At 36.6% G+C, this 17,366-nt stretch overlaps 1 protein-coding gene across 1 annotated transcript in view; it reads right to left on the bottom strand.

Moving 5' to 3' along the window:
• CNTN5 (contactin 5) overlaps nt 1–17,164 on the bottom strand; it is a 267,712-nt gene extending 250,548 nt beyond the window's left edge. Inside the window, exon 1 of the mRNA XM_062514906.1 lies at nt 17,026–17,164. Within this exon, the coding sequence (XP_062370890.1) occupies nt 17,026–17,164 (139 nt within the window). The remainder of the gene's footprint in view (nt 1–17,025) is intronic.
• Between the last annotated feature and the right edge of the window lie 202 nt (nt 17,165–17,366).

Raw genomic sequence — 17,366 nt, 5'->3', positions numbered from 1 at the left:
CATAATTGATCTCCCACTGAGGTGGGTGAATTCTATTCTTAAAGTACTTTTCTTTCTGAAATTATGACTATGACTACTTCAGAAGTAGAAACCTAAAGATGAGTAAAATAAATTCCACATAGTATATCTAGTTCTAAAATCAGAAGCAAAACATGAGTGTTTTTTTGTGTATTTTTGGTTTGAGTGGGTTTGGGGCTAATTTTTTGTTTGTTTGTTTCTTTTTGGACAGTTTTGCATTTATTGTGTCTTTAAGACTGTGTTTATAATATGATTTTTAAAAACATTTTGAGTTTTTAATTCCTTATAAAATAGAATAATGACCAGTAATTTAATAAAGGATTTATGCCAGTAATGTTTATGGGATTCTAATTATATGCTTTTAGCCATGATAATGAGAGGATGCCAGTTCAGAAGTTGCCTCTCCATTAAATTAAAAAAATGCTTTAGTAATATACATTACACCAGACCATTTTAGAGAGAAATATATTATCACCTTCCTGATTTTCCAGAAAATATAGTATTAGGATGTCAATATAAACCATTAAGATATGATATAATGTCTATAATAACAGAAAAAAAATAATAATGGGGTAATGTTAAAATACTTTTGGTGAACTCTGTCATCTTTTTAAAAGCAAAAGGAGAACATAGTGTGTAATGTGAATTTTATTAACGTCTATGGAACAGCAAGACTAATACATACTACATCATTTTGACAGGTCCTGTAAGACCAAGAAAAATCTAAACATAAAAATATTTAAAGATGGTCTACAGGGATTCAGAAGTGTGTACAGCATTACACTTAGAAAATGTAGTTCCTTGAAGCATGCAGCAGATCTCATTTTTTCCTCAGTACCAAATATGTAGGTAGCATTGCCTCATCCTACTCTGTTTAATGTATACTTAATATACATAGTCCCAAATAACTTCTTTAATCTTCATAGTAAAATGCAGAGTCTAAGGTTATGAGGGAGTTGAGATCTTCATTAAGATCATGCAATCAAGGACCTTTTCATGACAGAAAGGGATAATTTGTGAAGGTATAAGCAATGAACAAGAGCAGTAGGAGACAGAAACGTGATAGAAACAGGATGATTGAGATGATAACAAGCCAGAACAAATAAGTGAAACTATTTTTAATGTAGATAATGCTATGATGCTGTCAGTGAAGGTAAGAGCTCTCCTTTAGTTGACTGAAACTGCATTCCCCCCTAAGTATGGATTTTGCAAAACAGCTTTTGTATACTTGGCCACAGACAAGGTGTCCAGCGAGATTCCACTGCATCACAGGTTCCTAGCATCCTATTATTGCTGTACTTTTCTGGAGCACCTTATATTTCAAATATCAAAATTCAAATATCAATTTAGGGATTAATATTGTTGTGAACGGCAAAGGTGACCTGGAGAGAAAAGGCATCCACTCTGTTTCACTTCTGTCACCAGATATGACAGAAGCCTGTGAAATTGGAGTGCAGGAAGGATGATGTAGGGTGGCATGGAAATGGATGACACCTCTGTTTATATATTAAATATACAGAGATTTTTTTTATGTTAAAGCTTGCTGAATTTAATTTTTTATTCCTTCACATGTGTCCAAGATATTTAGGTTGTAACAGGCTAAATACACACAGACTTTAACATACCTTAGCAATCATGTATTAAACTGAGTCACGTAATTCTGTGTCTGCAGGCTCTCTTAGGCTGTGTGCATAATTGCAAGACTAACATTTAAGTTTAATGTTGTTAGAGAAGAGTCATGGATTACAACTTTACAAATAGCAAGACAATATATTTTTTATTACAATTCTGACAAAAACAGATTGCATTTTTTGCCTTTTTCTTTTTTTTTTTTTTCCCCCCAATTATGACTTTCCTGGTAATCTACTATTTGAACTTGCTTGCCTTTACTTATTCAAAGTGAAGATAAAAAATAGTCAGGTTTGGGGATTTTTCTTTGGTTCTTCACTGATGTATCTTGGTTACAATAGAGCTGCAGGCTGGTGAGCAGCTTCAGGTAACCATGAGACCTCACTGAGCCTTGGCAGCAAAAAAGGCTGAAGCAGAATGGGCTGTAGTAAAAGAGGCAGTGCCAGGAGACCCAGGAAAGTGTTTTTCCCCCCTCTGCTTGGCACTTGTAAGAATCTATCTAACTGTGTCTGGTTTTGTATCCTCCACTATAAGAAAGGCATTAACCAACTCAGTGGATATCCGGAGAGGATCTGGAGTGTTTGCCCTGTGAGGAGAGGCTGGGACAGCTGGGCTTGTGCTGCCTGGAGCAGAGATGGCTTTGGGGTGACCCAATAGGAGCCCAAGTGCCTGTGGGAGGCTCTAGGGGAGATGGACCCTCCACTTTTCACAGAGGGTTGGGTGAGAGGGTGAAATAAAGGAGACACAGAATGATAAAGCAGAAGTTCAGACTGGATGTAGGGAGTAATTTCTTCCTATTGAGGAAGGTCCAGCAGTGACACAGCTTGGACAAAAATCTTGTGGAGGCATTATTACTGAAGGTTGTGAAAAACTGGCTACATAGAGCGTCCTGAGTAACCTGGTTTGTCCCTAGAGCTGTCCCTGCTCTGAGCAGGTGGTTGGATGGGACAATTCCTGAGATCTCTTTCAGGGTCTTAATGATGCCACGATCCTGTGGCTCTTTGATTGTATTTAACTCTACTGTTTGCAGCACCAGCCGTGCTTTTAACCAAATCTGCCTTCTGCTCACATTCACTTACAACCATTGATAAAATGACATGTGGACATTTCTTAAGCTAAACTTAAGAAATTTCTAAACTTAATTTCAAATAAATAAATTCTTAAGGGTGCTGGATAAAATTATTGTTCTATTTTCTACAGGAACAGGGAAGGGATATTTTTTAAAATTTGGTTTTTGTTTGTTTGTTTGTTTGTTGTTGTGGTTGCTGTTTTTGTTGTTTTCTTAAATATAGTCTGATATTTCTTCTGGTATTACCAAGATTTATCCTCATTTACATCAGTGTTATCCTTTTATGACCTGAAAGAGGAAGATCGAGTACAAAATTATTTAGAATAATAAAATAATTTGTAAAAGCAGCTGTCTGAATTCAATATTTTTGAATTTTTTTTTTCACCTGAAGTAAAGAATAACATTTAAACTTGTATGAAGTAGTATTTTCACTAATGGTGGCCGCATGTGTTTTGCGGCTGCAGTGAGATAAGACAGCAGAGTACCAGAGCCAGCAGGTGGAGTGAACACAAACACAGGTGCTCACTTTGTCACCTCAGCTTTTACTAAAATAACGTGGCATTGGATATTTTAATCCCAGGACAAGAGAACAACTGGCACAGCAAATCAAGATCAGAAATCATGCAGGTGTGTATTCTGTGGACTCAGCTTTTTGAACAGTACTAGTGATTAGTAGGCTGACATGGAAAAGACAACAGATAACCTATTTGCAGAAAATTCTGCATTATCTTTTATGAAGTGGTGATGTAAAGAAAAGGATAGAGCTGCTGGCATACTTTGATAAAAACTTTTAGGCAGGCAGTATTCTGGATTTGAAGAGAAGACAAAGCTACCTGTGAATAAGAGGAATAGTTTCAAATTTTCTGAATTTCTGATTCAGATTTAAGTATGGAAATTGATGCTCCTATTTGGCCAGACAGTCTATGCATGAGGCACAGATTGTTCTCAGTACTGTTACCCTCAGGTTTTGTGATCCAATCTTCTCTAGATAATTAACTAGCATTCTTCAGGCAGAGAAGAGAAAATAAGAAGGCTTCTTGGTAATGGCATTAATGTAGAAATACAGGAGTCTAGATTCTTTTCAAAACCAGCTTATTCACTTATTCAAGAAACTCTGAATTTGTGTTTTCACAAATTCACATAATTTTCTTCATAAAAATTAATAGCTTAAGAGCAGAAAACAGTACCATTCCTCTATTCTTTGTGCAAGCTCTGTGGTTATGGGAAGTCTATTTTTCTGTACAGATTTGAGTGGCAGATTTTGACAATGTTGCATGTGGTTTTGGGGTTTACCATAACATTTCTTTCTGCTTCCTTGTTGCAAACCTTTAGCACATCTAATCCTGTTTCCTCTATCTCCAGCTAAAGCCAGGCAATCCATATTTTAAAAGTCTGAGGTAAAACTGTTACGTGAAAGTGGCTTCTAAGGCATTCAGAAGGTACTGTGGGTAAAAGCCTTCAAATTCATCTCTTTCTTCCCAGGCATAAGAATCCCTTCTTATGCTGAATACTGTTTTCTTGGTGATTAAATAGTACATATTTAGAAATACAGGTCTTCTGCAGATTGTTTAGTTCAGTTAAGTGGAAATGAAATTTGAAGCAAATTTTATGAATATTTTAACAATAATAGTCATATTATTTCATAATATATTCATAATATTTTAAATTTTATGAAATTTGAAGCAAATGAATGAAATACATTGAAGCAAGTGCTAGAAGTCTTTTCATATTTCATGCAAATTAAGGGAGTCAGTATATGAAAAAACTTTCAATAATTAAAATTTTTTAACATTTAAAACTTTAAAGTACTATTTTTTCCCTGCTTCACACAGTGGTTAACACTGATTTGATACTAATAACACAATTTATCTGCTCTGCAGGCAGAACCGTATGGAACCCAGAGGATTTTCGTGGTCAGCTCTCCGCAACCAAACATCCAAAAACTGTTACAGAAGGAAACAAGATCACCTTTAAGTGCAATTGAACATAGTCATTAATGACAGCTAAGATTAAAAATGTATTTAGTCCTAATATCAGTCTAGCCCTTTATGCAAACAACACCACATGCACCTGTTCAGGCAGGGGTGGTCAATTACTTTGCTGTGACCCATTCCATCTGAAATCCAGCACTGATCAGAGACCCAGCAGCTTGCACCATCACCACAGTGTATTTCAGGTTTTAAATACCCAGAAGTAATCAAGTTATTATTTGATATAGTATAGAGAAATGGAAAAAGCTGACTAGCTGGCTAGGAGGCACATAAAATCTGTATTTCAAAATAATTTGTATAAAAACTTAAAATATGTGGTTTCAGTTACTTATGTCAATATCTGAAAACTCTGCATGATAATGCACTTATCATTCTCTATTGCATTAGGCAGTCGGTCTGCTCTCCTGCTGACCACAGATTTTGGGGTGATAAATTTCTCACAGGAGTTATTTGTTCTGAATTTGTAAAATGCCCAACACAACAAGCTCCTAGGAACTGCGATATTATTGACAATATTATACCCTCCTGGTATTTTATGTCAGTGAATGCATAAGGTTGGGTGGCTTTTGCTGTTTTTTTTTTTTTCCTCACTTTTATTGCCTACAAGAAATTAAACACTCAAAGCCACACTTCTCCAGGGGATTAATGTACTTCTTAGGTAAAGCATTTGACCTCAGGACTTGAAGCATATTTCTTATTCTTGTTTGTGTGTCTCTGGAGGGTGATCAGCAGTTACCCAGAAGCATGGTGTCTGATTTGTCTTCCTGCATTTTGCCACTTTCTGTGACGTGCTTCAAAACATTAACAGCAATTTGTGATTGATATGACTTCATATGAAGGTTTGCAAAAGATAAGCAACAATAAATCCAAATAACTTTCAGCTTTTGATGGACTTATAATTTAAAAATAAAACAGTGTTTAGCAAAGTTAAAAAAATGGACCACTACTATTACATGGAATTCAATATAACAGGGAACAAACACTATGAAATGCAACTTCAAAGTTGTAACTGTGACATGTAATGTATGGCACAATCAGCTGCTTTTTCTGATTTAGGCATGTGTAATGCGTAAACTACTTGTCATTTTCCAATAATTTTTCATTTACATCCACCATTTTTTCTAACATCTGCCATATTTGAACTCTACATTTGATGCTGCTGAATATGCATATTCATGCATGATCATTAACTGGTACTGAAGTTTTAAACAATCATTTCTTTTTCTGCTGTCTTGCAATAATCTCATTCTTATAATAATTTTAAAATCTTGAACGAAAATTATTTTAGCATGGTTATTTAGTAGCAGATAGACCTTAAGGACATTTGAAACCCCTGTAAGCAGAAACCTTTTGACTACGTTTTTTGTTAGTTTACACCTACATTTGAATCAGAGATTCTTACAGGAAAATTCTGGATAAATTTGGTTTGAAGAGTCTACTGATACAGCCTGCCATATTTTGGTAAACTTATGATTTTGTTATATGGTCCTGAACAAGATTCTGGATTATGATTGGCGTATCTAGCCCCTCCCCTTCTCCACTGCCTCCCTACCTCTTCCAGGCATCAAAATTCCAAGGACTATGCACCAACACTGATCAATGAACATGCCAGTGAAATGTAGCTGCTCTAAACCAGCTTTTGCTCCTTAGAAAAGATGTAGCAATCAGGCTGTAAATCACCAGAACAGCAGTTTTATCTGTCAAGAATCTGTGAGTTCCAAGCAGGAGCTTTTCAAGCATTCACCTGACAGGAAGCCTGGAAAGTTGTGAAAGGGCAGGGATGGTGCCCATCAATCCCAAGAGTCAGCCTGAGATGTCTTTGCCAGACAGCTGTGAGACAAACACTACTTGCCTGAATGCAGAGAGACCTTGACATACTCCCACAGGAATGAGAAGTTAAATTAAGGAGCAGTGCATTAGGAAAATCATAAACATGCTAACTTCTTTCATTTCCTTTAAGAAAACATCATCACATTCAACAATTCTGTGCAAAGCCTATTTGCTTGTAGCTGTACATTTTTAACCCTTCTTATGTCCCATTGGAAAAAAAAAAAAAAAAAAGATATCTTTTAAGCAATGTTAAGAGAAAAAAATCTGCTTGGTCTTTATTACAAATCCCAGACATTAGTGCAGCAATTGTATTGAGGAACACAGGGAGTTAAACAGAAATTCTTCCTTTTTAAAGTATTGAGCTTGAAGTATAGCATCAGTTGCCTTTTCAGACCCCAGAGACTTGAAACTCCAGGATTCAGTGTCTGGATCATCTGCTAATAGTCTACTGATAGGATGGAAAGTGTTTTATCCCAGGATGTAATTAGCAAAATGACAATGCTAAGGCAATTTCTAGACCAACTGAGCTTACTGGAGTCACTCCAGATTTAAAAAGTTTTGCTGTAAAATGGAATTTAGCCCTTAATGTATGTCTAATGGTATGCGCCTAAATTAAGGCAGGTTTTGCTTGAAAGCTTTTACTTGAAAAGATAAAAACTGAATAAAGTTAATGCAACCATATTCTTCTGTCAGTCCTTCCAGAATATATCTTTTCCCAGGTTCTGTCTTCATTGCAGTCTATGCTGTATAGATTTTCAGATATATCAGAACAAAGCAAAGGAATCAAGAAAAAAATGACTTGCCCATAAAAAATAAACGTAAACTAGTTTTGAATGCACATCATGCTTTTTCATCTTTGACAGCAGCAGTATTTCAGAAGATACCAGATATGAGGTATTTATGGCAGGTGCATTACTACTTAGAAACTAATCTCACACACATGGCTGTTAACGTGAAATATGGATTTTAATAATCCAGCTTGGTGAGATATGTGAGCCTGCCCAGTGGGGGTGTGATTAGCCACAGTCTGCAAGATTAATTGAGATACACAGTGTAAGATTACGTTTAGTGAACTCCAAGCCAGTCTGATTATGCAAGGGACCACTCAGTTAAGGCTGTATCTTTAGCAATATGAAAACAGATAAATCACAGACTCTACTATGACAAGAGAGTCAGAATGGAGACTGTTTAAGTCAGCGAGTACAATGAACTGATCATCAAAGTAAAATATTAGGATATTTTTAAAGCAGAAAAAAAAAAAAACTCCAGGAACAAAAACATATCCCATGCAGTTGAAACAGAGCAAAAACACTTATAAGGAATGAGATTTTAAATGTCTGCCATCATAATTATTTTAAATTGATGGTTTGAAATTTACTTTTTTGTTTAAACATTGATGTGCTCATTCAGGAATGTGCTGTTTGTAAACATTAGTTTTCTTTTTAGTTTACAATTGAGTCTAATATTTTGTCAAGTTCACCAACACATCAGACACCAGTTTTGCAAAACTTCAGGATGACGCTCTCACAAAAACTTTAAGTGTAACAGCGGTGGGAGTTTTTCACCACTCAATTAGTGGTTTGTCTCAGTCTCTTCTGCCTTCACTCAGAGCCAGGATTAACAAATATATGAAGGAAATGGATTTTCTTGTGTTCAGGCTTGGTTGTTTATTAAATCTTATCAGAAGGTACACAGTGTTTGACATCATTTCTAGCTACCTGCTAGAAGTGAGGAAAAAATGGAGGAAGAAATGTAGCAGCTGCTACAAGGTCTCAAAGCTAAACAGTCCAATAGAGAATCAACATCTACATTATTTATACTTTTAACCCAATAAATAAATTCCCATAACCCTCAGTGTGACACTGACTGACCAACCAGAAACTACTACCTGAAACCCATGGAGAAGAAGGAAGAACAAGGAAGATGAACACCAAAAAAGACAACACCCAAAATCCTCCACACTTTCTCATACATATTACTATACTGTAAAAAACTCAAATTTAAAATACTTTACCGTGTGAAAGCACACACTTTTATTTCACTACACACTCATGATTTTAACTTCATCACTCATATTTAGAAGCCATCTCCAAGGCCTCAGGTCAAAAGCAGTGTTCTCCAGGGGGTCAGTGCCTGACAGCACAGAAAGCTCATAAACCCCCGGTTTCTGGGATCCGACATTTAAGTAGATTTAAGAAAATATCATACAGTTCCATAATGAATGTATCTTCCAACTTACTGCAATGCTGAACACAGCAGTTTTTAATAGAGAAGCAGAAAGGAAGGTACCTGCAGAAATCAGCGCAGCCTGGGTTCTATGGCTTTTTCTACAGGCTGTTAGTTATTTGGATCATTTACCCACTCACTCCTTGCCTCATTTTTCGTGTCTGTAAACACACAATTAGCCAACAGAGATACTGAGGGGTGTTCAAATCTATTGTTTTACTTTTAAACCGATATGAGTATCAAATGCAGAGAGTGCCTTCATAGAAAACACATTTCCTTCAGAGAAAACACATCTGGTATTTTAGATGATCAAATTCCTGAACCAAACATTTACAATAATATATGAAAAAATGTAGATTTTCCTCTTCATGATTTTTTAATTTTTGTAATCGGTACATGAGCTGCTAGCTGCAAACCTAGTAACTTCTGGAATCATGTAACAGACATTTTTGCTCATTCCCTTAAACCACAGAGAGATTAGTCATTCTTAAACAGAAAAGTAAACACACACAATAATACCAGAGTAAGGCAGTGTGAACTGTACTTCGTTCATTTATTTTGACAGGTATGGTTTAGCTTAAATTATTAATAGGAATACTTTGCACTTACTAGTAAATGTTGTGTCTTAAATATAAAAATGCTCAGCTTCACCATCTGACTGGTGAAGATCAGTCATTAACTTTGCTACTAGAGGATTTTCTGGAATGAAAAACTTATATGTGTGTACGTACATGTCCCAGGGAAGTACTAGAGAAGTATAATGCAGAGTAAACAAACACTGAATTCACTTTTACTCTGGCTCATCAACCATATCATGCTGACCCTAGATTTAGCAATGCTCTCCTGTGTCAAAATCTGACATTCAGTGGCTCCAGTGCCAGTGCATTGGTCTTGCCTTTCTTGAGCTATGTCTACTGATATCTCCAGGATACTTTCTCCGCACTAAAAGTCACTAAGGAAGCTGATATAAACAAAACAGGAGAAGCAGTAGCCACAGTTAATGCTGGGGAAAAGATGAAGGAGAATGATCCAATTTCAGCCCTTCTCACTTGATTTTCAGTTGATGAATAGCTACCAGGAGTGAAAAATAGAAACCTGGAAGAGCCAGAAAGGGCTGTATACTTCCACATAATGCAGATGGACGTCCCAGTCAAATAGGACTAGACTATATCAGTTTTGGTAAGGTCTTAGTATTCACAATACATTATGTCACAGAATCATAGAGTCTCTCAGGTTGGAAGGGACCCATAAGAATTATTAAATACAATGCCACATCCTTCAAGGATTCTGTTACTGCCATGGATTTTTCAGCAAAAGTATTTCTTAGTTTTTGCTATATACAGGAATTTGCACTGTTCAGGGGAGAAAAAAAAGTGGTCTACAATATATTAGAAATATATATTGACTGTGGGTTTTGATGCAATTGAGAAAAAAGTATAAATGTGCAGGAGAATCAGGCTAGAAACTTTAATATTAATACCATGCTGAAAAACTCCTTTCAGCCCTGTATTATGTCCCATTACACAAAACACTGAAGTTTTTGATCTTTGAAAGCAAAGTATCCTGTATTCATGTGTATAATCTATGATTAAATTTTAATAACTATCTGCATATTCATACTGAATTTGCAGAAGGTCTAGGAACTGTAGGCTTTCAATTATGATACCATAGCCCCATATGCTGGTGGGTAGCCAGCTGGAAAGCAGCTTGGAAGAAAAGGACCTGGGCATCCTGGTGGACACCAGATTGAACATGAGCCAGCAGTGGCCCTTACCATGAAGGAGGTCAGTGACATCCTGAACTGCACTAGGCAAATCTTTGCCAGCATGTAGAGGGAAGTGTTCCTTCCCCTCTGCTGAGAGCTAGGCAGGCCACAGCTGAAGGACTGTGTCCAGCTCTGGGCTCCTCAGTACAAGAGATGTGGACAGACTGCAGAGAGTAATATGAGGTACTGTGAAAAATAAGGAAGTTTCTGGGGCATCTCTCCCATTAATAAAAGGCTGAGAGATCTTTATTAATACCTGGAAATGGGGTGCAAAAGGATGGAGCCTTTAAGGAGAGCCACTCTGTGGTGCCCAGGGACAGAGGAAATGCACACAGAAATACAGAAGTTTCCTTTAGAGTATCAGGAAATGCTTTTATTTCACTGTGAGTGTAGCTGAACGCTTGCACAGGTAACCCAGGGAGATGATAGAGTCTCCCAGATTGGAGATATTCAAAGCCTCCAGTTCATGGTCCTGGGCAGCCAGCTCCAGATGGACCTATTGCAGCAGGAGATAATACCCAGCATTTTATATCTCGAGTGAAATTGAATTTGTATTGTGTCTGCATTTTGAAGTAATTTGCTGCAGTAGATGCTATGTTAGAAAATAATTTACTCATAAACAAACATGCAATTAATGAAGTTATGCGTTCTGGATAGCCTAGTTAGAAATTTTATTTTTCATTAACATAGACACTGATCTAAAGAAACATTAGAAACTCCTCAGTAGTACCCAGCTAGTCCTTCAGTGCGTAGGTATGCAAAAAATTATGCCAGACAACTGCCATAATAAGAGATAAATTCCTTAAAAATAAATAATTAAATATTTCCCTCCATAACATTTTTTTTTAAATTATATTTCTTCTTTCCATGCAGATAAAATGTTTGCAGATATCTGCATAAATTTTCAGAAAGGAAATTCAGAAATATTCTGATGTATGACAGCTCTCCCATGAGTCTTTTGCTTATTTGTGTTTTTCTATGTATATCAAATCTAAATCTTGTGCTCTTAGGGATACCTGTGACAAAACTTCTATCTTTGAAACTATCTGAATGTAAAACCAGTTTACAAAGTAAAAATAAGCCTATGCAAATACAACCACTTTGTGATTTCAATAATGAAGGTGATGCTGCCCATGAAGTAACATTCCTGGAAGCATGTTAGGGGTGCCTTCTCAATTATGGCTTTTCATACTGTTACCATAACAATTTTGCATCAAATAATGATGAAATGGTGGCAAAGAAACATGTCTGGGTCATTAAACCTTTTCTCCCACCCATTTAAAATTTTACAAAAATAGTTCTAGTCTCTATTTTCTGTAGGATAAAAGTAAAATTTACTGTCAGAAAAAAAATCCTTTCAACTACATAATATACAAAATTGCATTGTCACAAGAACTTATATAAACACACATGAGTTTTACATTTTAGAGAAAGCATACTGAAAATAATGCAGTTGTTTGAATAGAGGTGACATTCCTTTGAAAAAACAATCTATTATATCCTTTGAGATATAATTTATTTGGCATGCTAGTGTTCTTTATAGTACCTTGACAGTAACTCTGAACAAGGCACAGAGTTATTAAGGCAATTATATTTAAGTTATGCTTTCTCTTACATGTAATTGCAATTTCATTAATTGTGCCAAATATTTAATTATATGATGAGATTAATTGAAACATGTATTTAATATAATACGTGTGGAATAAGAAAGACTTGTTCTTTATTAACTTTGGGATGTTTTATTCCTAGAATGGGTTCATTTTGACTTTGTCTTGTATGGAGAAAATTTTTGCTTCTGCTTGACCATTTTATTATTTCAGTATGCTTAAAAACACACTAAAGAATCTTTTTCCCTTAGAAGACATAGAAGTTAGAGTCCTTACTGCATTGTTAACAGCAGAAAAATAATGCTGCTAAGCACTTTTTAATGAACTTTTAATCTTTATGTACATTCTCTAGCAAAACAATAAATTAATACAAAATATTATTACAATACACTGCATTTGGAGTGGCGCCAGTCTTAAAGATTATTCAGAACAACCCTGTGACTTGCACCTTTTATTAGCAATAAGTACACTGAAACCTTGACACAGTTATGACACTCCAGATGTTATTTAGACAACTGTGCAAAGAACTGATGCACAGCTGGTCAGGGCTAGAATACCATGAGTGATGGCATGCATAAAAGTAATAATAGTTTGAATTATACTTTCATTTGATATGAGCAGTTTTTTGTTTGCATTTTTCTTGTCAGACAATTACATACAAGGAACTGTAAAGCCTCCTTTTAGAATGGAAACAACATATGGATGTACATCCAAAAGAAGATGTTTTGAACACCAGAAAAGGAAATCTATAGGGAACCTTTATGATCCACCTAGGCTAGCCCTCCACCCCCGCAGGCAGTTAATCTGCTTCTAGCTATTCCTGACATTCCTGACAGCTCATGAGACTGCTTAGCACCAACACATATTCCACAATGCTTCACAGTAATTTTTTCAGGCTGAACCGTTATTCTGAAAGCAAAGGTTTAGTCTCCAAGGTTTAATCTCCACCTAGAAAACAGTGTTTGTATTCACACATGGTAGTTTAGGGCCTGTCTGCCGCAGTGACCCACACTATGATGATCAGCTTTTGGTCATTCTGAGAGAATTTCTGAAGGACTGCTGCACCTCCACACCCATCTCCTTTACCAGAGGAATGGCCACATTGAGAGAGGGCAATTCAATAGTGGCCCTAAATGGATATGTAGGGGTGAATAAAATTGAGCAAACATGTATGCCGCTTCCCTTTTAGATTATTTTCACACCCAACCTCATTATTTTCAGATTTTTTTTAGTTGTGTCCACAAACCTCTCATTTCTCATTTGAATGAATAAGTATATTAAATATTTAAAATTTTACATAGCAATTTGTTATTGCTTTTCCTGTCTGCTGAACTGAAATGTACCATTTTCTTCCTTCTCTTAATGCTTATGTACATATGGAATTACTTTCTGCACTTGCTATTCCTTGTTAGTTTTTCATGATTTTATGTTATATTCTTATTGATTCTCCTGATGTATACAGTTTTATAATTATTCTAAAGTAGTATGCCTATTTCCACATTCTGCAGTCTTTGTGTTTGAGATCAATAAAGAAAAGCTCATGGGCCAGCAAGCTGGTTTTACTGCACATCCTATGAGTTTTCTGCATAAGAATAATTTTGTCTTTGTGGTTTTGCTTCACTGCTTAAGTCCTTCGGACTTTCTTCTGTTAACATCTGAGATCTGGATTTATTAAAGGAATGGTGATGTTCAGTGTTATTCCTTTGCTGCTGTTCCCCCTTTTTCTATAATAATCATTGTCTTTTGCTTCTAACAGCCCTGCAACTAGTCACAACCCCCATCCCCCCATCAAGCTTCCTGTTAGATATCTTTAATAAAACTCCATCTAAATTAAATGCTTTTTATATATTTATTTTAATTTTGATAGTGTCATTCTACACATATGTTTCCCTGCATACTTTATAGACCTGAGAACATCAGCATGCAGTTTTGCCATGTCAGGCAACACTTTATCTTCATTTTCTCTACTTGTCTCTACTGAAAAAAAAAAAAATCTGTGTCAATAATACTGTCGTGAGAATTATTGCAGGCCTCTGTCATGGCAATTAAGTCACAATTAAGCTTGTTACATTACTATATTAATACTTTCAGCTTCTGGTTTATTCTCTATGTTTACAGCAGATGCACACACAGGCTCAGATGCACACAGATTCTTCCTAACCTTGTGTGTGCATTGACAGAAATTTCCTTGAAACCATGGGAATTTTTGAGCTTTCTGGATTAGGTTAAAAGAGGGGGAAACAGTTGAATTAAAGTAACAAGCTATTGAAAATTATGACACTGCAGGTATTTCCTTTGAAATACGTCTTGCTCCTGAGGGTTCAATGAATATATAATACTCACTTCAGGTGCTTCTTATAGCACAAAATAATAAGGCTGTACAGGAAATGTGGTCTTACATATCAGTGAAAATTTAAGGATTCATAAAAAACCTCTTAAAAGAATCAGTGCAGGTGTAGATGAAATACAGGAAGAGTAACAGATTAATGAGGATGTTCAGCATGTAACTTGAACATAGAAGACTTAGAAGTGAAATAGTTTTAATTTGTGCCTCAATTAGGTTTGTGAAACAAATCTTCAGAAGGCAAAAGTCAAAGTTACTGCACCTACAATACTTGGTCCTTGGCTAATGCAACTTTTATAAGGAAGCTAAATTAAACTAAAAAGAGAAATAAAATTAAACAGGTCATTTCACTGGAATTCGATTTCCTGCTGGTTACTGATACAGGTTATAATTTTAGTGATGAAAGAACCTGTCACTGTATTATGCCAGAACCATATTATGAAAATGCATGTATTTATATATTATTTATATATTGATATATTTTATTATATATATATATATATATTTGTATATTTATGCATAGATTTATAGGTTTATATATTATTAGCAGTGGAACATAGAGGAAAGAAAAGGAGGGAGGAACTTATGGTTTAGACATCCTAGATATGCACAGTCCTGCAGCCCTCACTTTGTTCAGCTGTGTCTCCTGCACAGCATCAAAGCAGTGCTCACCTGGTGCAGACTTCTGCTAAAGGGAGAGGCACAAACTGCTGCAGTGAGCTCATTTCTGCTGGCTGCTGGTCCTCTAAATCGAAGGTTAATGACACGATGGAGTGTCATGCGACAGGAAGGACAGAAAGACTTTGCTCTTTCTCGCCTAAGGAAGCTCCCAGGGACATGCAGTGCAGGGAGTCATGAGGCCCTTTCCATTCAGCAAAGGTCAGTTCAGCCTCACAAAGAAATTGATGGACCTGGCTGGGACCAAAGTAAAAAGGATAACTGACTTTCCCCCAAGAGTAGGACGTTTTTGGGACTCCACAAATTATGGACTTTGAGGCATCATAGGGGAGAAGCAAATAAGGAAAGATTCAGGGGGCAGATTCGGGAATTTCTATAGATGCTTCTACTTCCTCAGAGACAGCAGCTTCATAGAGAAATAAAAGTGTTAAAGAGAATGATCTAGATGATAATATTTTCTATTTTATAGTATTTTTAAACTGGTTGCATGAACTCAGTTTAAAGGAAGACTCATACACAGTTGAGAGGTATCCTGGTTATTATAAATGAGATCACTTGGGGGATAATTATTTGCCTGGGCTGCTTGACAGCAATGTGTTGAAATGGTTTAATGGTGATGCACTTTAATTAAATATGTCTGCTTCTTAAGGATAATGCTCACTTTATAAAGGTTTAGGGGTTTTGGTAAAGAGAAAACAAGAAGGGAAGGAACAATGTTTAACCAGAAAACAATTTTCATTACTCATAAAATAAATGAGTTTTTGAAAAGCGTTCATGGACCTTGCTTTAAATATTAATCAAAGCAAGGTGATCTATTTATAATTAAGGAAAGTAACTGAAATATCTTCTGTTGATGATGTGAGCTTCATGAATAGCATGCTGCTATAGTCTGCAATACAGCCATTTTTTTCATTCAAAGTTTGAGTGAACATGTGTATTTTATCAGTTTGTTGGAAATTCAAATGCTGCAAAATAGTCTGATATAAATGTAGGTGGTGTAATGAGAAACCATACAGGTAAAAGTCACAGGAGAGACATATAAGTTAAAGAGGGAAAAAAAAGAAATTTTGTCAAACAAAACTGCTACAAGTGCCTGAAAGTCCAGAGCAACAAATCATCAGCTATTTGACAGTGCCAAGGTCAGGCAGTAAAAGGGGCAATGGTTTTAATCAGAAGGAATGTAGATTCAGACTATGTACAAGGAAGAAATTTTTTATGATGAGTGTGCAAGGCACTGGAACAGGTTGCCCTGAGAAACTGTGGGTATCCCACTCCTGGAAGTGTTCAAGGCCAGGCTGGATGAGGCCCTGAGCGATGTAGTCTAGTGGAAGGTTCCATACCTCCATATATGATCTGCATTTATCTTTCAGTTTAAATCCATTACTCCTTGTCCTATTACTGCATGCTGTTGCCAATGTGCTTCCCCATCTTTCTTGTGGTCCTCTTTAGGTACTTGAAAGGCTGGTGGAGGGTGTGCTGTGAGCCTTCTCTTCTCCAGGATGAGCAACCCCAACTCTCTCAGCCTGTCTTCACAGGAGAAGTAGTTCAGCCCTTAGATCCTCTTCATGGCCTTCTTTTGGACTCACTCCAACAGACATATATCTTTCTCATCTTGGGAGCCCCAGAGCTGAAGGCAGCACTCCAGCTGGGGTCCCACAAGAGTGAAGTAGAGGGACAAAGTCACCTCCCTGGCCCTGCTGGCCATACTCCTTTAGATGCAGCCCCAGACACAGTTGGCTTTCTGGGCTGTGAGTACACCTTGTTGGGTCATGTCAAGCTTCTTGTCCACCATCAGTGCCAAGCTCTCCCCAGCCCTGCCCTCAATCCATTCTCCACCCAACCTGTATTTTTGTTTGGGACTGCCCTACCCAGGTGCAGGACCTTGATCTTGACCCTATTGAGCTTGATGAGATTCACACGCACCCCTCTTTTAAACCTGTCCAGGTCCCTCTGGATGGCATTCCTTCCCTCCAGCACAATCAACTGAACCACAGAGCTTGGAGTCATCATCAAATGAGTAAGAGTGCATTCAATCCCACTGTCCACGTTGTTGTCAACGATGATTGTTCTTTTCAGTTTTATTCCCCTTGTATATAAATTTTCTCCCTACAGTAACTATTGCTATCTGCTAGATCAGTATTTTGGACCATTGCATTAGCATTTACATGCATTACATATCCTACTTCAACCTTGAAAATTAAGAGAATTT

The sequence above is a fragment of the Cinclus cinclus genome, chromosome 2, assembly GCF_963662255.1.
Source record: "Cinclus cinclus chromosome 2, bCinCin1.1, whole genome shotgun sequence".
In the NCBI taxonomy this organism is placed as follows: Eukaryota; Metazoa; Chordata; class Aves; order Passeriformes; family Cinclidae; genus Cinclus; species Cinclus cinclus.
The sequence above is the reverse complement of the archived record's forward strand: the minus strand, read 5'-3'. Positions and strand labels throughout refer to the sequence as shown.